The 24,196-nt window shown below is 46.5% G+C and overlaps 1 protein-coding gene across 4 annotated transcripts in view; it reads left to right on the top strand.

Annotated features, from left to right (window-relative positions):
• The window catches only part of HMCN1 (hemicentin 1), a 459,307-nt gene that overhangs the window by 390,104 nt on the left and 45,007 nt on the right, over positions 1–24,196 (top strand). For 3 of the 4 annotated variants that reach the window (XM_051820384.2, XM_070055057.1, XM_051820382.2), the window contains 13 exons: positions 110–274; positions 2,610–2,717; positions 3,175–3,312; positions 3,432–3,566; positions 6,088–6,357; positions 8,411–8,601; positions 10,684–10,897; positions 13,133–13,267; positions 13,765–13,955; positions 15,691–15,772; positions 20,865–21,134; positions 21,987–22,157; positions 22,289–22,459. In XM_051820384.2, coding sequence (XP_051676344.2) covers positions 110–274; positions 2,610–2,717; positions 3,175–3,312; positions 3,432–3,566; positions 6,088–6,357; positions 8,411–8,601; positions 10,684–10,897; positions 13,133–13,267; positions 13,765–13,955; positions 15,691–15,772; positions 20,865–21,134; positions 21,987–22,157; positions 22,289–22,459 — 2,241 coding nt within the window. Of the gene's footprint in view, positions 1–109; positions 275–2,609; positions 2,718–3,174; positions 3,313–3,431; positions 3,567–6,087; positions 6,358–8,410; positions 8,602–10,683; positions 10,898–13,132; positions 13,268–13,764; positions 13,956–15,690; positions 15,773–20,864; positions 21,135–21,986; positions 22,158–22,288; positions 22,460–23,206; positions 23,354–24,196 lie in introns of those variants that run through there. The other variant, XM_070055058.1, reaches the window with a different exon arrangement.

The following is a 24,196-nucleotide window of genomic DNA, read 5'->3' on the forward strand; positions in this document are numbered from 1 at the left end:
CGCTGCTGCGCACAGGCCTTCTTTTCTGCTTACCGAGTATTCCCTTTGAGAGCAGAAAGAGGCACTAGTACAGCAGGACATGCAGCTCACTTTCTTCCTCTTGTCTCAGTTCCGCCCTCCGTAGCTGACGAGTCTGCGGACGTGGTGGTGACCGCCCGGGCTCCAGCGGTGATGACCTGCGCTGCCACCGGAGTTCCATTTCCTTCCATTCACTGGACCAAAAACGGTGTCAGACTGCTCCCCAGGGGAGATGGCTACCGAATTCTGTCCTCGGGTAAGACCCAGCTCGGGGGTTTCACATCTGTTGGTTGCATCAGTTATTAGCAAGGGGCCTTTGCGTGGCCTTCTGTTGTACCGAATAAAGAATAAAATGTGCCTGGAAAAAATTGCAGTCAGACTCAGAAGGGGAGAAAGGGAGAGAAGGGAAAGTCTGGTTGCAGAAAATAATATGTGTGACTAATCTAAATATAATAAGCTTGTATTAAAAGTAATCTAAATATAATAAGCTTGTATTAAAAATAGTCTAAATAGAATAAGCTTGATTGCTGGTGTTTCTGTGCATAGGTACTAAACCTAAGGGTTTCAGCGTCTGTTACCTTTTTGCCAGAGTGTGTATTTAGCTAATAATTACTGTCTAAGACAGTCTGTCTGCTCTCCTAAGCTTCTGAAACTACAAACCTAATGCAGGGTTCACACTTGTGAGGCTTTTTTTTTAATTTAGCAGGGAAGGCTGTTTTAAATGCTATACTAAACAGATTTTTAATAAAGATTTACTTAATTATAAATAAATTACAGTTAGAGAGAGAGATCTTCCATCCACTGGTTCACTCCCTAGATGGCCAAAGCAAGCCTAGACTGGGCCAGACTGAAGCCAGGAGCTTCTTCCGGATCTCCCACGTGGATGCAGGGGCCCAAGCACTCGGGTCATCCTTTACTGCTTTCCCAGCCATAGCAGGGGGCCGGGTGGAAGCGGAGCAGCTGAGACTGAAGCAGGCAGCCATGGGGGACCACTGCGCCACAGTGCCAGCCCTGAGCAGTTTTTGAATATAGTAGCGACCATCATTTATGCAATGTTGTAGTACTGAGGAGAAAAAAATAATTCTCCTAAATGAAAGTATAGATTATTCATACTGGTGTTAGTGAAAACTTACCCCAGCGTTGATATTGTGGTGCCTGGGAGTAAGCTGCCGCTTGGGGCGCCTGCACCCCATAGCAGAGCCAGTTCAAGTCCTGCCGTTCTGTGTCTCATCCAGCTCCCTGCCAATGGCTCCTGGGAGGCAGCTGATGATGGCTCAAGAACTTAGGCCCCTGTCACCACGTGGGAAACCCTGATGGAGTTCCTTGCTCCTGGCTTTGGCCTGGCCTGCCCCTGGCTGTTTCAAGAATTTGGGGAAGTGAACTAACACACAGAATGTACCTTTGCCTCTTGCTCTCCATTGCTCTATATTTCCAATAAACAAAAGTAATTAAATAAACCTTAAAAAAAATAGAAATCGGGGCCCAGGCTGTGGCCCAGCAGGTTAAAGCCCCACCCTGCAGTGATTGGCGATTGAATCAGTGGTGGCCTAGGGCAGGGGTGCGATGGGGAGTGACTGTAATTGAGCACCAGGTTCTTTTTGAGTTGATGGAAAGATTCTAAAGTAAGACGGATGGGCTGGCGCTTTGGCATCGCATGTTAAGCTGCCATCTGCAATGCCAACATCCCATATGGCCACTGGTTTCAGACCCAGCAGCTCCATCTTTGGGCCAGCGCCATGCTAATGCACCTGGGAAAGCAGTGGAAGATAGTCCAAAGGAACCCTGCGCCCACATGGAAGACCAGGAGGAGGCTCCAGGCTCCCGGCTTCAGCCTGGCACAACCCGGCTGAAGCGGTCATTTGGGGTGTGAAGTAGTGGATGGAAAATCTCACTATCTCTCTGCTCGTGCCCCTCACCCCATAACTCTATCTTTTAAATAAATAAATCTAACAACAACAAAAAAAAAAACAGGTGGACAAACCTGCTCTTTATAAAAACAGCATTTTATGAAAAATCACACTGTGATTGCTCTTTGTAAATGTGCTAAGATTATTGAGTTGAACATTTTAGGTGGGTGACTTTCTTGATATGCAAATTATGCCTCCATAATGCAGTCCATAATAAAGGGGCTGGAGTTGTGGCATAGTAGGCTAAGTTGTTACGTGCAATGCCAGCACCCCATATGGGCACTAGTTCAAGTCCCGACTGTTCAACTTCCAATCCAGCTCCCTGCTAATGCGCCTGGAAAAGCAACAGAGCATGGCCCACGTCCTTGGGAGCCTGCCACCCACACAAGAAACTCAGAGGAAGCTCCTGGCTTTGGCCTGGCCCAACCCAGCCCTGGCTGTTTGTGGCCATTTGGGCAGTGAGCCAGCAGATGGAAGATCTATCAGTCAATCTCTCTCTTTCAAATAAATAAATAAACCTTAATGATAATAAAAGAGTACTGTGCCCAGCTCTTCAGGGATACAAGTATGAATATGAGCCAAGTACCTGTGTGCTAAGTGCAGAAGACATGAAAATGAGAGACATGATTAACTGAACCAGAAAACCAGGAAGGCGTACTATACCTTAAACCTTTTCCTTTTTAGGAACAATTGAAATATTCTCCAGCCAGCTCAGCCACGCTGGAAGGTACACTTGCGTTGCTAGGAATTCAGCCGGTTCTGCACATCGCCACGTGACCCTTCATGTCCAAGGTGTGTGAGGCTGTTTGCTTATTTAAAGCTTGCCAGCTTTGGGTAATTTTTTGTTTATTATTATGTTGTATTTTTTTGGAGTGTTTATTCTTGAAATGTGACCCTGTCTAGAGCTATGGACCACAGTATTATCTTGGGGGTAGGAGAGCCTCAAGCTGTTTTTCAGTAGACTAAAACAGACACACACGGCAAGTCACGCAGAACTACCCCACGATTATTTTGCTTCTTGGATTTTTCCCTCCATTCCTGCGTGTCGGCTGCCGGTAGAGCTCCTCTAACGCATGGTGTCTACCACCGTGGGACTCAGATAACAGTGCGGCAACATCCCCTTCTCTCTGGGGCAGTGGCATCACCCTTGTTGTGGAGTTTTGCGTTTGGGCCTGTTGAGGCTCATCCTGTGCCGCCTGTCTGCCCTGAGCCGGTGCTGTTACTTCCTGTTGTTGATTGGCTTTGACAGAGCCTCCAGTCATTCAGCCGCAGCCCAGCGACCTGGACGTCATCCTGCACAATCCCGTTCTGTTGCCGTGTGACGCCGCAGGGACACCCAGGCCTTTCATTACGTGGCAGAAAGAAGGCATCAGCGTGCTCAGCTCAGGTACCTGCCCCTGTGTCCGTCTAGGGACGTCTGGCACGTTGGGTGTTTTATAAACCACGAGTCAGTACGGTTTTCCCAAGCCAATAAAAATCCCCCTCTGCTTTGTGATGCTGACGTAGGGCAAAGCCGTGCGGTGCTCCCTGGCGGCAGCCTGCAGATCTCCAGAGCCGCCCGCGAGGATGCTGGCGTTTACGTGTGCGTGGCTCAGAACCCAGCCGGGACGGCCTTGGGCAAAATCAAGTTAAACGTCCAAGGTACCTGAGTCGCTCATCCCTGTCTTCAATTCGGTCTGTCCCAGTGTGTGCCTCACATGCGGGCATCTAAGGTGACTGCTGCCTTGCTCCTGCCGTTCTCAGCGGGCTGAATTTCCACTGTCCTGTTGTCTTCCTCTTACCCTGAGGAAACAGTAAGTCTAGTGCGTGTTTTTCAACTGTTGTTTCTGTGAGAAAACAGGAGCCCTTCAGATTTGGAACTCGTGTAGTCCTGCCTGTGGCACGGTAGTTCCCACGGACCGATGGCTCCGTTCCCGCATTTGCAGTTAGCCGTAGCGAACTGCAGTCCTAAAATACGAAGCGGAAACTTCCAGAAATAATTCCTGAGTTTCAGCTGCACACCACTCTGAATACCTTGAAGAAATCCTGTGCCGCCCAGCTGCATTCCGCCCGGGATGTGAAGCATCCTTTGTCCAGCGTATCTACTCTGCGTACACTCCTACCCATCCATCACTTGGTGGCGATCGGGATTCTCAGATCAGAGTACCCCAGTTCTTGTGTTCAACAGAGCCTGATTTGACTTAATAATGCCCCAGGGTGCGAGAGTAGCGATACTAGCAGAAGATGGCTCAAGTGCATGGGCCGCTGCCGCCCACATGTGGGAGTCCAGGATGGAGCTCCTGGCTTCGGCCTGGCCTAGCGCTGGCTGTGGTGGGTCTTTGCAGAGTGAACCAGTGGATGGAAGATCTTTTCTCTGTCTCTCCCTCTCTCTCTTTACTCTTCCTTTCAAGTAAATAAGACAAAGCATGGATTTTTTTGTGTGTTTTCATGTTTAACTGTGGGGCAGTGCATTGTTTAAAGGTCCAAGAAAGGTGAGGATAAAGGAAAAGATGACAAATGAGAGGGCAGAGCTGTCCAAGGAAAATTGGATGGCAGTCAGGCGAGGACGGCACGCCAAGAAGGGAGTGGACAGCCTCGTTGAATGCAGTCAGGTCAAGTGGGTCAGGACCCAGAGTTGTCATTAGTGTCAGCAACATAGAAAGTCATAGAAAAGAAGTTTCCAGATTTGAGGTTTTTCGCATTAAATGATTAAAAGTACCAATACAGGAGCAGTAAAGAGACAAATACATTAAACAACTGAAAGCATTTCAATATTCCCAAAGTAGAGGCAGGCGCCCGGTGCGGCAGTTAAGATCCTTCTTGGTGTACCCTCCCATCCCAGATGCAGTGCCCGGGTTCGAGTCCTGGCTGTACTTCCAGCTCTAGCTTCCCGCTAAGGAGCACCGTGCAAGGCAGCAGATGATGCCTCAGGTGGTCGGGCCCCTGCCACCATGTGGGAGACCTGAATTGAGTTCTGAGCTTCTGCCTTGCCCAGCCCTGGCTGTTGCAGGCATTTGGAGAGTGAACCAGTAGATGGAGGAGTGTGTGTGTGTGTGTGTGTGTGTGTCTTTCAAATAAAAATTAGTTAATAAATATTCTAAAAGTAATCAGAAAAATATATATTCTAGGGCATGAGAAGTTCTGAATAGGCTGTCTCCTTGCAGGTACATTATGTAATAATCATAAGCACAGATGTTACCAAACAATTTTGGTAGCTATAAATAGTCTTTTTTTAAAGATTTATTTATTTGAAAGGCAGAGTTACAGAGAGGCAGAGAAAGAGGTCTTCCATCTGCTGATTCACTCCCCAAATGGCCACAACAACCAGAGCTGTGCCGATCTGACCAGGAGCCAGGAACTTCTTCTGGGTCTCCCACATGGGTGCAGGGGCCCAAGCACTTGGGCCATCTTCTGGTTTTCTAGGCCATAGCAGAGAGCTGGATTAGAAGTGGAACAGCGGGGACTCAAACCAGTGCCCATATGGGATGCCGGCACCACAGGAATCCTACGTCACAGGGCCAGCCCTGCTATAGTCTTTGCCATGGTTATTTGTAATTACTTCTCGTGCCCTTGTACAATGGATTCTTTAAGACAGAGTAGAAAATCTAGGCCCATGTCTGAGCAGGGACCCTGTGCCAGTGCTTGGAAGGGAATCCTTATCCTAAGCCCTCCCACAAGTTTCTAAAGAAGTTGGAAGAGTTTTTCCTATATAATTATTTTCAAGGATCTATTCAGTTATTCACTCATCCAAATAATACTTTATTAAACATGGCCACTGTTACGCGACACCGTGCTGAGTTCTGCAGCAGATGCATGAGTGGCAGTATCTGAGTGGTTGAATATTTTCCAAAATGCTAAGGCTCTATTTTGAAAGTTTCAGTGCCTGAATTGAGTCACACAATTCATGTCTGTTGAGGAAAATACTTTCATTGGCACCGCCTCCATTTTCCAGACATAGAAACCTTCATGGATATACTCACCACCTCGTTTAAACAGACTTCTCTTATATTTACTTGTTAGCTGCATTGAGGCTGGTTTTCTGCAGTGATCTTAGGAACATGAAGTGCGGGTTCCTTTTGGATGACTTGAGGGCTTTGTTTCTGATCATTTGTCAGAGCAGGGTCGCAAGGTGTCCTTGTGCAGCCATGCCATTAAGATGAGGTTTGAACCCCCTCTCTTGCAGTCCCTCCAGTCATCAGCACGCACCCACTGCAGCACATCATCACTGTGGATCAGCCCATCTCACTGCCCTGCGAGGCCAATGGCCTCCCTCCGCCTGACGTCACCTGGCACAGAGACGGCCGTGCGATTGCAGAGTCAGTGCGCCTGCACGTCCTCGCCTCGGGGGCTCTGCACATAGCCTTCGCTCAGCCGGGCGACGCTGGTCAGTACACGTGCGTGGCGGCCAACGTGGCCGGGTCGAGCAGCAGGAGCACCACGCTCACTGTCCACGGTAGGTCAGTTCCCGTGAGTTATTTCCGTCTTCCCCATGACCGTGGTGATGACAAGAGACCACCTAGAGCATATATAATGGCAACGAAACCTGGTGAAATCGGCAATCCAAAGATTGTGTACATACACCCGCTTTCAGATGTCTCTTCTGTGGGCCCGCACATGTATGTGAGAAGAGCTTTGCATTGCCGAGGTCACAGGCGTGTTACCAGTGATCCCCTGCCATGATCTGCGCTTGGGTTTTGTGTCTCTTCTGCCTTACTCCCCGAGCTGCCAGCTGTCTCTTCCACGGGACCTCTATTATAACAGAGCTGAGCCTAATGGAAATTGGAGATCCGTCTGACTCCATACAGCCATACCTTGCTGCGTGATGGAGGTCCGCTCTGAGAAATGAATAGTTCGGTGATTATGTTGTTATATGGGCACCACAGAGTGTGTACCGACTGGACAGCTCACAGAAGCTAAGACGTCACTGGGCCACAGAATCTGTGGGACCACTGTCATATGCACAGCCTATGCTTGACGGAAACATTGTGTGGTGCATGACTATTTCAATACAGCAAAATACTTACACGCACATTTTTATAAAAAAGATATTTATTTTTGTATTGACAATGAAAAAATCTAAAGTTCAGCATTGAAATATTTTAGTTTGATTGTGTATTTTAAGACTAAAGATAGAACTCCTATTAATCATAGTGGTAGGAAACAATACCAAATTAAACTATTCCCACTTAATTATCTTCAGAAATAATTCTTATTTTAATAGAGTTTCTGCTAATTTTTTCAAATGTCTTTGAAAGCTGTTCCTGTGTTTTAACTGTATTGACTATCTGACAGTTTCAGTTATTGAGACAATTTCAAGTGGAGGCATATTTAAAACAATTTTTTTTAGAGAGGCAAAGTGATAACTCCCACGTGCTGACTGATGATCCAGGTGCCTGTGGTGGCCTAAAACCAGAACAGGGACTGAATCTGAGAGGCAGGAACTCAGTCCAGGTCTCCTGGGGATGGCAGTGGCCAGTCACTTGGGCCATCACCACTGCTTCCCAGGGTCTGCATTAGAAGGAAGCTGGGGTCAGGAAGAGAAGCCGAGTGTAGAATCCAGGCACTGTGATACAGTACACTGGCATGTTAATCACTAGGTCAAATGCCCACCCCATAAGTAGAAGCGTTTTTAATTAAAAAGATGGTAATTTAGCCAGTATTAAAAATCATCATTTATAGGTTGCCATTGTGTTACAAGTTAAGCTTTGCCTGCAGCACCAGCAACCCATGTCAAAGCTCCAGTTCAAATCCGGCTGCTCAGCTTCTGCTCCAGCTCCCTGCTAATGTGCCTGAGAACGCAGCCCGAGGTGGTCCAAATATCTGGGGAGACCCGGAATGGGGTTCCTGGCTTTGACCTAAGCCAGCCTGGACAGTCAAAACCATTTGGGGAGTGAAACAGCAGATGGTTCAAAACTGAGTGTCAGGCCGGCGCCGCGGCTCAATAGGCTAATCCTCCGCCTAGCGGCGCCAGCACACCAGGTTCTAGTCCCGGTCGGGGTGCCGGATTCTGTCCCGGTTGCCCCTCTTCCAGGCCAGCCCTCTGCTGTGGCCAGGGAGTGCAGTGGAGGATGGCGCAGGTGCTTGGGCCCTGCACCCCATGGGAGACCAGGAAAAGCACCTGGATCCTGGCTCCTGCCATCGGATCAGCGCGGTGCGCCGGCTGCAGCGCGCCGGCCGCGGCGGCCATTGGAGGGTGAACCAACGGCAAAGGAAGACCTTTCTCTCTGTCTCTCTCTCTCACTGTCCACTCTGCCTGTCAAAAAAAAAAAAAAAAAAAAAAAAAAAAAAACTGAGTGTCAGGGTGTTCAGTACATTCAAACATACTAGAATTCTTGCTGGCATCAGAAATACTGATTGCTTGCATAGTAGCAAACAAATGTCTTAATTTTTAAAAATAGGTCTTACAAAGTTGTCCTCAAAGAATCTTCTGTGTGTGAATTTCCAGTGTGTATGAGGTATTGTTGAACTCAACTTCCCAGATGACTACCACTTTAAACCCTCTGTAGTTCCTCCCAGGATCCGAAGTACTGAGGAACACTACACAGTCAGTGAGAACTCGCGAGCCATCCTTCCCTGTGAGGCTGATGGGATCCCCACGCCAGCAATCAGCTGGAAAAAAGACAGTGTTCCTTTGGCTAACTTGTTAGGAAAATACACGGCCGAACCATATGGAGAACTCATTTTAGAGAATGTTGCGGTAAGTTTAAGGACATAAATAGATAAAGCCAGACTACTAATTCACCTTCTTAAAAATTTCATAATGTAGCTTGGAAATGTATTCTTCAGTGATGAAAGAAAATATGCTTGTAAATTCAGGTCACAATATCAAATTAATGGACCAGGCATTTGGCGCAGTGATTAAAGTGCCTGAGTTCCAGTCTTGGCTGCCAGTCTTCTGATCCAGCTTCCTGCTCATGCACACTTGGGAGGTAGCAGGTTGTGGCTCAGGGCTGCGTCCTGGCTTTGACTTGGCCGGCCTTTAGGAAGTAAACTAGTAGATGGAAAATCAATCAATCTCTCTGTGTCTCTCCCTTTCAAATAAAATGAAAATAAGTAAGTTTTTGAAAAATTAACTTTACATCTGCAAGGGCACTATGACAAGTGTGAGGGGAACGAGTTTGGGCATGTAGACTTGTGATAAAGGTGACTGCCCCCACACCTATGGTTTTGACACTGGGAATACATCAGGGAACAAAAGAATCAAAAGTCTGCCCTCATGGAGCTTTTTTCTAGAGGAAGAAGATAGACAATAAAAACTAAACCTAATAAACAGTGTATGTAACAAGCCAGAATGGGTGTCAGGGGTTGGAACAATGCAGGCTACAGTTTGAAATAGAATGTTCGGAGTAAGTCTCTTTGTGAAGGGGACATTTGAGAAAGACCAGAGGAAGTGAGCTAGTCAAGCAGACGCTTGGAGGAGGAGCCTATCAGGCAGAGAAACTTGAGGTGGAAATGTGCCTGATGAAGAAACAGGAGGCCAGCAAAAGCAAAGAAAGAGAACGAGTAGAGAAAGATGGCGGAGGAGTCCTGCGGGTCTTGTTGGAACAGTGGCACCACTTTTGCCCAAAAGTGAAAATCTAAGTCCATTTTTAAAATTGTTCACATTATTGGAGACACAGAGATGACAGAGAGAGAGGGAGCTTCCATCCACTGGTTCACTCCCTAGAATGCCCACAACAGCCAGGGCTGGGCCAGGCCAAAGCTAGAGCTTAGAACTCTATCCAGGTTCCCCACATGTGTGGCAGGAGCCCAGAGACTTCAGCCATTGCAGGTTTTCTCTGTCTTGTGTTTTTCAAAGATTGCGTTGGCCATGATGACGAGAATAGATGGTAGGAAGCAAGGACACAGGCAGAGAGGCCTGTTGGGAAGAGTCTAGGGGCAGAGGAGACGTGGTAGAACTCAAAGTGGAATGTATGTGGGCAGAGAAGGAAGAAGTGGTAGGATTCTGCATGTTACTGAAGCTAGAATTACCTAATGGTTGCAAGCAAGTGGTGAGAAAAATAAAGAATAACTAATGTCTGATATGTTGCACGAACAGCTGGTAGAACGCAATACTTGTCAGCTGAGGTGGTGACATCTACAGGGACACAGCAAGGGGCAGATCGGGGGGCTCCGTCTGGGGCATGAGTTTGAAATGTGTCTCAGGCATCCGAGCAGAGTTGGAAGAAGTTCGCTGACGATCACCAGCCTCTCTAGAGCGAACTTGGAGCCAGAGCACAGGATGAGAGTCACCCCGGATGGCGTTCAGAGGCCATGTGCCCGTGACGACGTGGTTGTTGAGGGGAGGGTGGAGAGGAAGCAGCGGGGTGGGGGAGGCGGGGTATGTGTCCTGGAAGCCAGGGGAGACACCACACGAGGGAGAGGGGAGAGCTGCTGCCAGTGCGGCAGGTGAGCTGAGCGAGGAGCGCTGGCCGTGGGATCCAGCAGGTGGGCCAGAACTGCGGGTAAAATCTCCTCACTGCTGTTGCCATTCCTCTGTGCTGTCAGCTTTGGAAATCTGTGCAGTGCTCTTAGGTTTAGTCAACTCTAGAGTATTCTGATGTTTCTGAAATCTCACGATGATGAAGTGATCCCTTTAGTTCTGTACGATTTGGGCTAATGTTTAAACCCTTATGCATTTTAAAGTATATTATGTAACAGGAAACCTGATGATTTAGATGAAACGGTGAGAATTTGAATAGTCTGTAAGTTTGTTCTTTGGGGACCAAGCTGTGCAACTCTGTGTAGAATGTGATGTAAGGTTGGGTAATTTGAGTCACTGTGATTTCTCTTACTTTAGTTGGAGGATTCAGGCGTCTACACCTGTGTCGCCAGCAATGCTGCAGGTGAAGATACGCACACTGTCAGCCTGGCTGTGCATGTTCTCCCCACATTTACAGAACTCCCTGGAGATGTGTCACTGAATAAAGGAGAACAGCTCCGATTAAGCTGTAAAGCAACCGGCGTTCCATTGCCCAAGCTGACGTGGACCTTCAATAACAATGTCATCCCAGGTTGGTGACTTAATTCTTTTTTTAAGATTTATCTTTTTATTTTCAAAATGAGAGTTACGAAGGGAGAGGGAGGAAGACCAAGAGAGAGAGAGAGAATGAATCGCTCTTCCATCTGCTGGTTCATTCCCCACAGGGCTGTTAACAACCAGCACTGGGCCAGGCTGAGGCCAGGAGCTTCATCCAGATCTCTGATGTGGGTTTTAGGGGCCCAAACACTCAGGCCATCTTCCACTGTTTTTCCCAGGCCATTAGCAGAGAGCTGGATCGGAAGTGGAACAGCTGGGACTCAAACTGGTGCCCATATGGGATGCCAGCATTGCAGGTGGTGGCTTTACTCGCTATGCCATGGGACTGGCCCCAGTGACTTAATTCTTAACACATGAATAAATGTACCCATATGGAACATTAGACTTGTCTATTTCCGCAGCTGTGGGAATTGATCAAAAGGTTGTAAAAGAAGAATTTATTGTTGTATGTTCTATGATCTGTGTGCATCTGCTTGGCTTTTCCCCTCTACCCAGTATATGAGGGTATTTCAGAAAGTTCAGGGAAAAATGAAATAGAAAGATAAGTTTATTTTTGTGAAAAAAAAATTTTGAAATCCACGTATAATTTTTTCATGATACCTATTTTCCATGACCTTTTTGAATACCCTTCATATATGTTCTGGTATATGATTCTTCATGTATGTTCTTCGTATATGTTCTCATATATGATTCTTTGGAAAGGATCAATTGATAGCAGGGCCATACACATTACAAGTTGTAGGTGAATTTTTTAACCTAAAAATAATCTATCTCCCCCATGAGAAGACAGTATTGTATGAGAGGATTTCAAAAAGTTAGTAGAAAAATTTAATTGGAAGAGAATTTTATTTTGGTGCAAAAATTTTTTGAAGTCCATGCATATTTTTTCCATAATCACATTGTCTGGATTTTCTAAGGATTCCTCATTTGTAAAGGTATAAACCTATCCCACCTGACATCCCTCCTCAGGGCTCAACAGACAGAGGTAGCCTGAAGACTGACCCAGGTTTACAGAAGAGAAGGCTGCTCCTCACTGTGCGAATCAGGCCATGCCACCGTGCAGGGCAGTGTATGTAGGAAACACCCACTCACAATGGGTGCCTGAGGGTAGGGGAGCGACTGGAAGCCAAACACCCGCATCCCTGGGGAGACAGATATGTACGTATCCAGTAGCTTTTGTCACATTAGCATAAGGACATTGTTAGCACTAAGACGTTATCTATCTCAAAACTGAGTTCTGGAGTATTGGACAGGACGATGGTGTGACTAAATTTCATGCTAGAAAGGTAGTAATCCACAATGAGTTTTTTTCCCTATAATACAGACTTTTGTTATCTGTAACTCATCAATGATCTGTTACCTGAATAATTACAATAAGACACCTCACTAAGGAAAAAAACACTCTAAAACTCAGCACTACTATCTGAAAGTATAGTACTCATTTAGCTATGTAAAACCGAAGACTTAATTTTCCACTTAATATTTAGCAGCATGAAAGTTTCCATAAAGAAAAGCAGGCACAGTAAACCTGCGTCACATAATTAGATACTGCCTGGTGCAGTCAGAATCTTATTAGTGTTAGTTGTTTTAGGACTAGCATGTTTACCCGATGTTCTATTCCAAATAGCATAACTGCCTTTGTAAATATTTATATCTTCTCCATTTATGATTTGTGGAGAAGTTTAAATTACTACAGATTTGATCTTGTTGTCATTATTACTAACTAGCGTGTGTTTTTCATGATTTCCCTTCTGACTGCCAAGTTAGCTGAATTATAGCTGCAAAGGTTTTCTTGTTTTTGATGTAAATTGTTGCGGAGGAAAAGTGGTGGTGATATAAAAGAAATGGAAAATGTCACATTTCTGAATCAAAGATCTTTGAAACCCAGAAAGTCTGCGAGCCAGCTTTGAGCAACACATTTAGATGAAAGGTGTGCTTTAAATCTAAAGTAATTTTTTAAAGATGTTTATTTTCCTTCCCTTTTTCTGTTCCCTCTGCTGTTTTTCATTCTTCAGAAAACTGTCTATAGACATAGCAAATAGCTCGAGGGCAGGAGCCGTGGAAAAGGCTCTCTGCCAGTGTCATGATGCGATCACGTTGGTTCAGTGGCTGAACAACTCATAAATCCAACCTGCGAAATCCTGAGCTGACGTGACGCTCGCTGGGTTACTGAGAGGTGATTGTGTTGACGCTGACTTGTTTCCCTCAGCCCGCCTTGGCAGTGTCCACGGACACAGCGAACTTGTTGTTGAAAGAGTGTCCAAGGAGGACTCGGGTACTTACGTGTGCACCGCAGAGAACAGCGTTGGCTTTGTGAAGGCAATTGGGTTTGTTTACGTGAAGGGTAAGTAAAAGCGCTCTGTTTCTCATTTCTAATCCATGTACGGTGAATGCTTTGTGTTTGACTCCTTGCTATGTAGTAGGACAATACAACTTCGGTTTATTAATCCAGTTAGTCCTATTTCTCACATGCAATTCATATGGGAGAAAATAGGAATTTTCAACTCAAAAGTAGGTGAGAAATAAGTCAAGAGGTCATTTCACACAAAATGGAAGCATCCTCCGAGAGCTGAAATTGACGAACTTCTCTGATGATTTAGCAGGAGCAGCTGGTTCTGGAAAACTCATGAGTTTTTTTAATATAGTTTTTATTTATATGAGCTGAAGAAATTTCAAATATTTCATATATACAGACTTAGGAACATAGTGATGCCCCCGCCCTGTTCTCCCTCCCACACTCGCACCCTCACATTTCTAAATTACCCTTCTAACTGGGCTGAAAAATACAAAGACATTGTTGGCTCTTACGTGTGCTTCGTCCCTGTCTTGTGTTGTCTCTAGAACCTCCGGTCTTCAAAGGTGATTACCCTTCAAACTGGATTGAGCCACTCGGAGGTAACGCAGTCCTGGACTGTGAGGTGAGAGGAGACCCTGTCCCGACCATCCAGTGGAGCAGAAAGGGTGTGGACATTGAAAGTAGCCACAGAATCCGGCAGCTGGGCAACGGCTCCCTGGCCATCTACGGCACTGTGGTAAGTCACACTGGAGTCAGTGCACACTGGGACTGCCTCCGCTCGAATGCCCTCCATGAGAAGAGATTCTCAGGTTTACAGATCGGAACATCTGAGTTACTGAGTTCTGAAAGACTGAAGCAGTGGTTGAAGTTGGCGTAATTAGCCCTGGATGTGTGGGCAGTCATAAGATAATTCTGTTGCTGCATTTCTGATCCTTGATCTGTTATTTTAACTTTAGGAAATGACCTCCTTCAATCCGTTTTAGAACAAGGAAATTGAAGAATTAAAAGCACACAAATAAATTATGGGGTAAATTTCATCAGTAAGCAGATAACTACTAGACTTTCCCAAGGCTTCAGGAATCTAGAATGAGTGGTGCTTTGGGTTATTGTTCAAACTGTGGGACAGGGTGTCTCGTGACCCCAAAGTGAGGTGTTCTATCCAAAAAAATTTTAAAATAGAATACCTATCATTAAATTCAACATTTGGCAGTCCTCTTAGGTGTTTCATTGTTTAATTAATTGAAATAATAATTAAAATATATTATGGGGCCACCCAATCCAGGGGACCTCTCATTTTGTTCTCCTTGATTTGCCTCCAGTGTTAGCTGTTGTAATTGGTCCTTTACTTCTGAGGCTACTTCCCCCTACAGTTGCTGTGACATTCGTAAGACTCAACATTTCTTCAGTGCCACATTTCCTCTACACGGATATGACTGTTACTGAGGTCCTTGGTACTTACTTGAATACCAGTATTAATTTTTTATCTCATGACTTCAGATTCCTAGCTCTGCAGCTATAGTCCTGAAACCCTTCCAAGCTGCATTCCCCACTGCCTGCTAGGAACTTCTATTTGATGCATTGAACCCTCGTCTAAGCCAAATCTGTCTTCCCCTCCCCAGCGTTCTCTACCTCCTGCACATCAGTTCCCCTTTACTGATTGAACTGTTTCTATGACGGAAGCTTGAATTCTGCTATTCACAAGTCCTTTAGAGAAACTATGAGTCTAGTCAACAAATCTGAATTCGTGTAACACCTGTTTTTCTATGCTTCATACAGGTTACTTCAGAAGTTCATGGAAAATGGAATTAAAAGATAACTGTATTTTGGTACATAACATTTTGAAATCCACGCATAATTCTTTCATGATAGTCATTTCCCATGAACTTTTGTAGACACCCTCATCTGGATTACTTTATGATTTGCATTCTGTGATTCATTATGATGAGTAAATTTGTTTTTCACTTTTTCTTCTACATTTGAAATTCTGTTGACAGGCCCAGTTTAAAGTATTTTTAATAATCTCCCTTTAGGACTCAGTATTTATCCATTTGTACTGATTATTTTAATGCTTCTTAGATATCTGTAAGAATGGTATTGCTATTTTTCCTTAGTAAGGTGATTTTAGATAGAAGGTCATAACATGTTATGTTTACTTTGGTTCTTTTATTCCTAGAGATCAATGATAGGTTGTTTTGGAAAATTTTAGACTTGGAAGTTATGTTTCTCTTCCATTCTCCCTCCCCCTTCTCGTTCCCCTCCTCTTTAAACCTAGGTATGATGATTTTATATATTTATATATTATATATATTACATTTATATATTATATATAATGTATATATGTAGGTGGTTCTATTTTTGTTCAAAAATGTCTTCTCAAAAATTAAATTTCAAATAGGCTAGCATCGTGGTGAAAAACACATTGTTTCACTCTGTGGGATCGTCCTTTGGTAAAACGTGGTCTGTTTCTGTAGAATGAAGACGCCGGGGACTACACGTGTGTGGCCACCAATGCTGCCGGGGTGGTGGAGCGCAGCGTGAGCCTGACTCTGCAGAGTAAGCCGCTTCGTCCGACACTGTTTAAAGAGTGTCACCCACAGGGTGGCCAAGGAGTGTCACCCACAGGGTGGCCGTTTGCTTCCGCTTCAGAGCACGCATGCAAGTGGTAGCTTTCAGAAAGTCTTACTTAGTGTTTGACTTAGGATGCAGCAGATGTCATGGAGCATAAAAGTGATCATCTTTTGCACAGATATTCTCTGTGGTATCTAAAATAAGCAATGTACAGTTGTAGTTGGAGGTAGAGCTTTTTTGAACGACATATTCAGTGGAGTCCTGTTCTTATAGTTTGCCATGGTTCTTACAGTATGCTTACAAAGATGCCATTTTATGGCACCATAAATATCTACTGAAAAATAAGACTAATGTGTGGGGTGGTGTTTGATACAGCAGCTAAGCTGCTCTTTGGGCTGCCCAGAGCCCGTGGTTGAGTGCTTGGGATTGAGTCCTGTCTCTGCTCTCAACTCTAACTTCCAGCAGTGCACTTCCTGGAAGGCTGCAGGTGATGGCTCGAGTACTCGGGTCCCTGCCTTCCAGGATCTGGTTGAGATCTGAGTTGAGTTCCGGGGTCCTGGCTTCGGCCTGCCCCAGCCCTGAGCGTTGCAAGCATTTGGGGAGGGAACCAGCAAATAGGAGATCTCTTCTCTCCCCCTCTTCCTCTCCCTCTCCCTCTTCCCTGTTGCTCCATCTTTCAAATAAATAAAATAATTTTTACTTTATGTTAATGTGGTGCTAATACAAAGAAAGCAGACTCAGTGTAGTTCACAATTCTAAGATTAAAACTTAAAAAAAGAAATAGAAGTCGTGACTATAAAAAATAAATAAAAGCTAAATGAGTTCAAAAATAAATGTTCCAGGTTCATTGCAGTCAGCCTTCCAGGAATTAACTGTGTGTTCTGAGTGGGATGCTTGTCATGATGACCCTCAGAAAAAGATGCTGAAAAACCAAGGTGTCCTAATTAGGAAAGCGTGAGCAACGCCAGAGGCCACAGGGGGTCCGCAGCGCTGCTACACAGGCTGCCCAAGACAGCATCGTTGGGTTCACATTGAAGCCAGCGTGGTGAATCGGCTCAGTATTTAGCAGGACAGACTTGGGTTTTCTTCATTCGCTATTGAGAGAAGCCTGAGACTGGTATTTCCTAACACCTGGATCCCAGACCACGATTATGTAAGGTTTGGAGAGATGATAGACTTTGATGAAGATCTAAGGCAGTGTTTCATTAGAGAATTCCCTGGGTGAACAGAAGACGGCACACGATCAGTCTCTCCTAGAAGACGGCTCCACTGGCCCCGTGTAAGAACGAATGTGTTAGATCAGCCCAGCTACATGTACTGACAGGAAATTCATTTTACCAAATAAGGTATATAAAAAGCCAAAAATGTAGTTTTTCCCAAATTAAGAGTAAAGCACCAGAAACTGTGTTTTCATTTAGATAAAATACTCATTTTTTTAAAGTTTTTTTTTTTTTTTTTTTTTTTTTTTTTTTTTTTTTTTTTACTTGAATGTTAGAGGGAGAAGCAGAGGCAGAGAGAGAGCTCCTTCATCCACTGGCTCACTCCCCAAATGACTGTGACAGCTGGAGCCGGACTAGTCAGAGGCCACGCACCAAGAACTTTTCCAGGTCTCCCACATGGTGCAGGGGCCCCAAGCACTTGGGCCATCCTCTACTGCTTTCTCAGGCCATGAGCAGGGAGCTGGGTCAGAAGTGGAGCAGCCAGGACTCAAACCGGCGCCCCTATGGTATTGCACCCCTATGTGCTACACCACAGCACCAGCCCCCAAAATACTCAGTTTTGATTGATAGCTGTGTGAATGGCAGAATTAATTCTACCTTAAAGATGTAAATGTGGAATTTTATTATTGTTATACTTTTCAACCTTGTGTTCATTTGGAAATGTTCAGTGGTATCTAAATTGAGGGCTGAGTTGTATTTGACACTTTCTCTGGCCGTAATAATATGAGCAGACATTAGTCATGTTGTTGTTGTGTGGTGTTGAGGGTAAATCTGAGGTATTTACTTTATTCTATGGCCTATTGAATACATAATACTAGGAGAGAGGTGAAAACGCTGGCGCTGAAATTTTCTTGAACAGGGTGATATGAACATGAGAAGAAAGCAGGTGTGTAGGACGATGCTGGGAATTATAATGCGGCCTTGGATTTCACCTCCGAGAGTCAGACCTCCCGCGAGAGACTGATCTTGCAAAAGACAGCATCACTTAGACCTTTACGGAGGCAGCAGCGCTTTAACAGCACACTGAACAGACATTTCAGTCCTGGTTTTTGATTTATGTTCTGCTGATTCCAGATACGGTTTTCCACCCAAAATCTGCAGCACCGCCCTGAATTCTGACAGTTGTCACGTTTCCCTGTGCAAACCACAGCAGTTTCAGGTCACCGAAGCACCACGCAGCCCACGGCGCTGCTTCTCCGGAATGCGCCCCCTGCCCCGTGCTTGCCTCTTACATACATGTGAACCTTCTGACTCTTTCGAGTGTAGCCCATGCTTGAGGCCATGTGTGCCGCCACTCACTGTCCGTGGTTACTCATGCTTTCTCGTGTCTTCACTGTCTAAAAAAGAGAAAACCAGATCTGTTTCCAAGTGATCTTGCCTCTCCTCCCCGCCTGTAAATCTCTCTGATTTTTTGAAAATCCAATCCACGTCTGTTCTCCCCGTGGTCTATTGTGTGTCGTCTTCTTGGCACTGTAGACCAACGTGAAGGCCAGCGTCCAGCAGCAGCCACACTTGGCTCCTCTAACCTTTGTTCGGGCCTGACTTTGCACAGCTGCCATCTGCAGGAATCACTTAGCCTCTCCCTCCCCCTGAACGCCTTCCTTTGGTTGTCGGGATACCATTTCCTCCTGAGTTTCTTTCCACCTCAGTAATCAGTTCTCAGTCTCATTTACAGGCCTGCTTTCTGTCCAATAGTGCTATTACGGGGTGGGTGTCCACAGCGGTCAGGGTGCCACTTGGCCACATCTTGTATCAGGAGCCCTGCTCCCAAGTCCAGCTTCCTACCAGTATATACTCTGGGAGGCAGCAGGTGGTGGCCCGAGTACTTGGGTTCCTACCCATGTGATAGGCCTAGGTTGAGTTCCCAGTTCCTACTTTCAGCCTTGCCCATTCCTGGATGTTGAGGGTATTTGGGGAGTAAACCACGAATAGATCTTTGTCTGCTCCCACCCCCAGTCTGTCTTTCTGCCTTTCATTGAAATAATGAATTTAAAAAATAATGCCATTGAAATTGTTTGTATCTTTGTCCATCTTCCTCTCCTTTTAGACTTTCTTCTGAGGCAGTCTTAGCCACTCATGAAAGATTCACAAATCTATGTTTTGTGCCCATATTTCTACTCTGGGCTGCTGATAGGAATATTCACTTGCCAGTTGTCATCTCTATGAATGACCCACAGATAATTGAAGCCCAACACAGTCCCCAGTGTCTGTACATCGTCACTCCTTACTCCCACAAACCTGTTCTTCCTGTGTTCTAGTGAACTGCCCAGACATAAACCACATTGTCCAAACCAAAACCCTGTGGTCATCAGTTCTTGCCCTTGATCCGTGTCACTCAATGGCAAATCCCTGTCATTCCTGCTTGCGTAATAATTCTGGAATAAGGCTGGCGCCGCGGCTCAATAGGCTAATCCTCCGCCTAGCGGCGCCGGCACACCGGGTTCTAGTCCCGGTCGGGGCGCCGGATTCTGTCCCGGTTGCCCCTCTTCCAGGCCAGCCCTCTGCTGTGGCCAGGGAGTGCAGTGGAGGATGGCCTAAGTGCTTGGGCCCTGCACCCCATGGGAGACCAGGAGAAGCACCTGGCTCCTGGCTCCTGCCATCGGATCAGCGCGGTGCGCCGGCCGCAGCGCGCCGGCCACGGCGGCCATTGGAGGGTGAACCAACGGCAAAGGAAGACCTTTCTCTCTGTCTCTCTCTCACTGTCCACTCTGCCTGTCAAAAAAAAATAAATAAATAAATAATTCTGGAATATGTCTTGCTTTTTCCCTCCACTTCCAGGGACACGTTTTTGTTAGATCTCTTATGATACTGCTGTTTATGCTCCCATATTAGCCTGCATTTACCTATTCCGTAGATATCTACAGCACAGGAACTAATTAGTGTTCATCTTGTTAGTGGACTTTGAGTTCCTTGAGAATAGAAGTGTCTGCTTTCTCTGTACCCTCAGCACCTCGCACAGTGCCTGGCGATTCTAAAGGAATCTTCATTGGGGTGAGAGAAGGAGTTAATGATCACTCTTTAGCTTGAAAATGACTAAAGGTAAGAGGTGAATGCCTGCCCTGTAAAGCACAGCCAAAAGCAACAGTAGAAGCCAGTAATGTGTGCTTAGAAGCTGTGCTGCAGGCCAGTGCTATGGCACAGCAGGTTAAAGCCACAGCCTGCAGCACCAGCATCCCATAGAGCACTGCTTTGAGTTCCAGATGCTCCACTTTCAATCCAGCATCTCTGCTGATGTGCCTGGGAAAGTGGTGGAGGATGGTCCAAATCCTTGGGCCCCTGCACCCACATGGGAGACCCAGAGGAACCTCCTGTCTCCTGGCTTTGGTCTGGCCTAGCTCCAGTCATTGTGGTCAGCAGCTGGAAGACCTTTCTCTGTCTCTTCTCCTCCCCATCCTCCTCCACCTCCCTCTCCTCCTCCTTCCCTTCCTCCTCCTCCTCCCCCCCCATCTCCTCCTCCTCCTTCTCCCTCTGTTACTCTGCCTTTCAAATAAATAAGTAAATCTTTTAAAAAAGAAAGGAGTGTGCTCTCATCCTCAGAGTTGAGTCTAACAGAGACTGAGGGAGGCACCGCGTTGCAGCACAGAGGCTCGGGGAGGTGGTAAGCAATGGAAGTAGAACACGCGTCCCGAAGGTGTGACTGGCAAAGCCCACGCTCCGGGCTGATCTGCTTGGGGATTTTAATTTTTGATAAAACAGAGCTAGGAAAACTTTATCAATGGCTATTACAGCTGTTTTGCTTCTACTAAGGCTGTAAGTTATGTTTTATAAACAAATCAAAAAAAAGTTGTCATATGGTGTCTGACCAACAGTTACTGTAGCTCCACAAAAGCTTGGGAACTCTGTGCGCGTTTCTCTAGGTGCTCCTGTTATCACCCTCGAGCCGGTGGAAACTGTCGTCAATGCCGGTGGCAAAGTCATACTGAACTGTCTGGCAGCTGGAGAGCCGCCTCCAACCATCCTGTGGTCCCGGCAGGGGCAGTCCATCCCCTGGGACGACCGGGTTCGGGTGTTGTCCAACGGCTCCTTGTATATCGCCGCCGCTAAGAAGGAAGACAGCTCTGAGTATGAGTGTGTGGCTCGAAACCTCATGGGCTCTGTCCTTGTCAGGGTGCCGGTCGTCGTTCAGGGTGAGTGTGATCAGAAGGAGGTCTGAGTTAAACAGTGCCTGGGGCAGCTTTTGATCCGAGTCTCCTTTAGCCTTATCCTTTCGCATGGTGAGCGTAGAGCAAGACACATCACAGTTTTCAGACCAAAGGACTAAACCAACACAGATGAGAGCTTTAAAGCGCCAAGTTGATAATTCCAAATCCCAAATGAGATTTTTTTCCATCAAAACTGAGTGAAGTTTATTTTCAGAAATCAGTGCGGATGTTTTCCTTTAAAGAATGACTTACATCCTTGGCCAGCGCCGCGGCTCACTAGGCTAATCCTCTGCCTGCGGCGCCGGCACCCCGGGTTCTAGTCCTGGCTGGGGTGCCGGATTCTGTCCTGGTTGCCCCTCTTCCAGTCCAGCTCTCTGCTGTGGCCCGGGAGTGCAGTGGAGGATGGCCCAAGTGCTTGGGCCCTGCACCCCATGGGAGACCAGGAGAAGCACCTGGCTCCTGGCTTCAGATCAGTGCAGTGCGCTGGCCATAGTGGCCATTTGGGGCGTGAACCAACAGAAGGAAGATCTGTCTCTCTCTCTCACTGTTTAACTCTGCCTGTCAAAAAAAAAAAAAAAAAAAAAAAAAAAGAATGACTTACATCCAAAAAGTAATGAGTGCATTAACTCTGTGGCCTCTAACTCTTCTTCAGCCTCCACGTGAGGCAAGAGGGGATCTGCTAAGAACTCAGTTACCTGCGGTCCTTCTCCCACTGTGAGAGTTAGATCTGACATTGAAGGAGAGCTCCCATAAGCTGTTCTCAGCAGTTACCCCGTGCAGATCTGTAACGGAGTCTGTTTAACAAAGACTGACGCAAGCGCAATGCTTTCTTGGCAGTTCACGGTGGATTTTCCCAGTGGTCTGTGTGGAGGTCCTGTAGTGCCACGTGCGGAAGAGGCATCCAAAAGAGGAGTCGTCTGTGCAACAACCCCCTTCCAGCCAACGGGGGGAAGCCGTGCCAGGGTTCGGATTCGGAAACACGGAACTGTCAAAACAAGCAGTGTCCGGGTACGTCTGCCCATCCCACTGATAGACAGGCGCTCCAAGCTAGGCTCTCCTGTTCACTGCGTCTGCGTTGCCTCCGTGTTAGTGCTCTGAGTTGAGCTCTAGCTGATGGCTCCTGGTTCACCTTTGTGTAGTGGATGGCCACTGGTCAGCGTGGAGTCGGTGGGGAGAATGCACAAGGAGCTGTGCACGCGGCAACCGAACCAGGACCAGGACTTGCAGCAACCCGCCAGCTCAGCACGGCGGGCGGCCCTGTGAGGGGGCTGCCGTGGAAGTGGTCGTGTGCAACATGCACCCTTGCCCGGGTGAGAATTTTCCGTTTCTAACTCCTCTGAAGGGTGTTTGGGGGAAGAGTGTGGGAATGTTCATAGCAGCTTTAACAGTGGCCAGAAATAAGGGGGGGAAGCCATCCGTGTCCATTGATAGTGAATGAACACACTGTAGTATGTTTGTTGTACAGTGGGATACATTTAGGTGTTCAAAGGAAAGAACCATGTGGTAACGGGTGAACTGCAGAAATACCGTCCTCAGGGAAGCCTAGTCGGGCTCCGTGTACGTGACAGTCTCAGATGGGCAGCAGTACAGGTCCCTTTAAAAGCTTAGGACTGCTTTTTCTTCTTCATGGTGAAAACATTTACGGTCTCTGACCTTGTTAATATGTTCCTGCTCTATGTCCTTAGTTCTATTTCGTGGATAGACTAGCGAGAGTTATGACATTAGTCACTGTTAGGTAAAATATCTGGTTTAATTGCACATGAGAAAGTTGGCAACCGTGGTGTTTTACAAAGTCACAGAGTTTTAGAGGGGATCGGGGCCTCGGGTGACACTGGGTCTAGCTGTCCATTTTCCAGAGCAGTTTAAGATTTGCCGAGGCACACACAGCTGGTAACGGTAAAATGCTAACGGCTTCCGTTCTCCTAGTCTTGTCGCTTGACGGGGACCACGTGAGTGCTTTATATGCATGCTGACATTGACTGTGTTTTAGGGCTCTCTGAGATTAAAGTAACAGAAATCAGGCTTTGACAAGCCTAAGTAGAAAATTCCTCTTTCAGGTATGATGGAGTCCAGAAATTTGGCATGATTTGACTCGCACGTTTTCCCTCTTCCATCTCCACATTCCTCCTTGGCTTCATTCTCTGTTAACCTCGTTCCGTCTGGTAGGGGAGGAAACAAACAGAAGACTTCTGGCAGCTACTGGATCATAGGGGCCTTGTAATCTAGGGGAGGCCCCAGAGGAAAAGGCCTGAGCTCTCTCTGTCATAATTCCTACTGACCTCTGAAAAAGAAGCCTACTTGGTTTGGGTTTGGGTCACTCACTCACCCCTCAACTTATGTGAGTCCAGGACAAGGGCACTCTGACGGCCCCCTGGCCGCTTTCTGCATGGCGTCCAGGGGACTGAGCTCCTTGTTGGCAGCCCAAAAGGAGTCCTGTGGAATAGAGGATTTGTTCACTAGCTACTGACTGAGCACCCAGGCTGCGCTCAGGCATTGTCCCGGTGCCAGAGCTAGAATGATAACATCTTCCAAATACTGGCTGCACAAACTCAAAGGGTCAGCGTTATGGAGCGCAGCTGGGAGAGATCCCTTAGCTGGAAAAGGATGTGGACAACCAAGAAGAGTAAGCGCCAGTAGCAACACGTGTTGCATCCTGTTGTGCGCATGTGGGGAGATTCAGAAAACAGCGTCAGGTTAGCCACAAGGTTACCCAGCTCATGAAACATGGGGCACGGATGTGCGCCCTGTGATCTGATTCCCAAGCCTGTTCGTTTAGTGCTGACCATCTCGATTTGCAGTCAGAACTTCCATGATGTGGCAAAACCAACATGGTCCTGAAAGCTTAAAGGAGAGAAACCAAGAGCTAGAAATGCCCTTTTAATTTTCGTGCAGATTATCAGCTGTGACAACCACACAATTGAAAACTAAATGATACTTGCAAATGTCTTAAGGTGAAAGCCAGTTTTTCCCTCCATGCTGGGTAACTATTTGTAGGATGTAGTTTTGCTCACTGTCCTCTTGACTTACTGTTTTTGAGGCTTTGGCTG

Source organism: Oryctolagus cuniculus, chromosome 13, assembly GCF_964237555.1.
Source record: "Oryctolagus cuniculus chromosome 13, mOryCun1.1, whole genome shotgun sequence".
NCBI classification, from domain to species: domain Eukaryota; kingdom Metazoa; phylum Chordata; class Mammalia; order Lagomorpha; family Leporidae; genus Oryctolagus; species Oryctolagus cuniculus.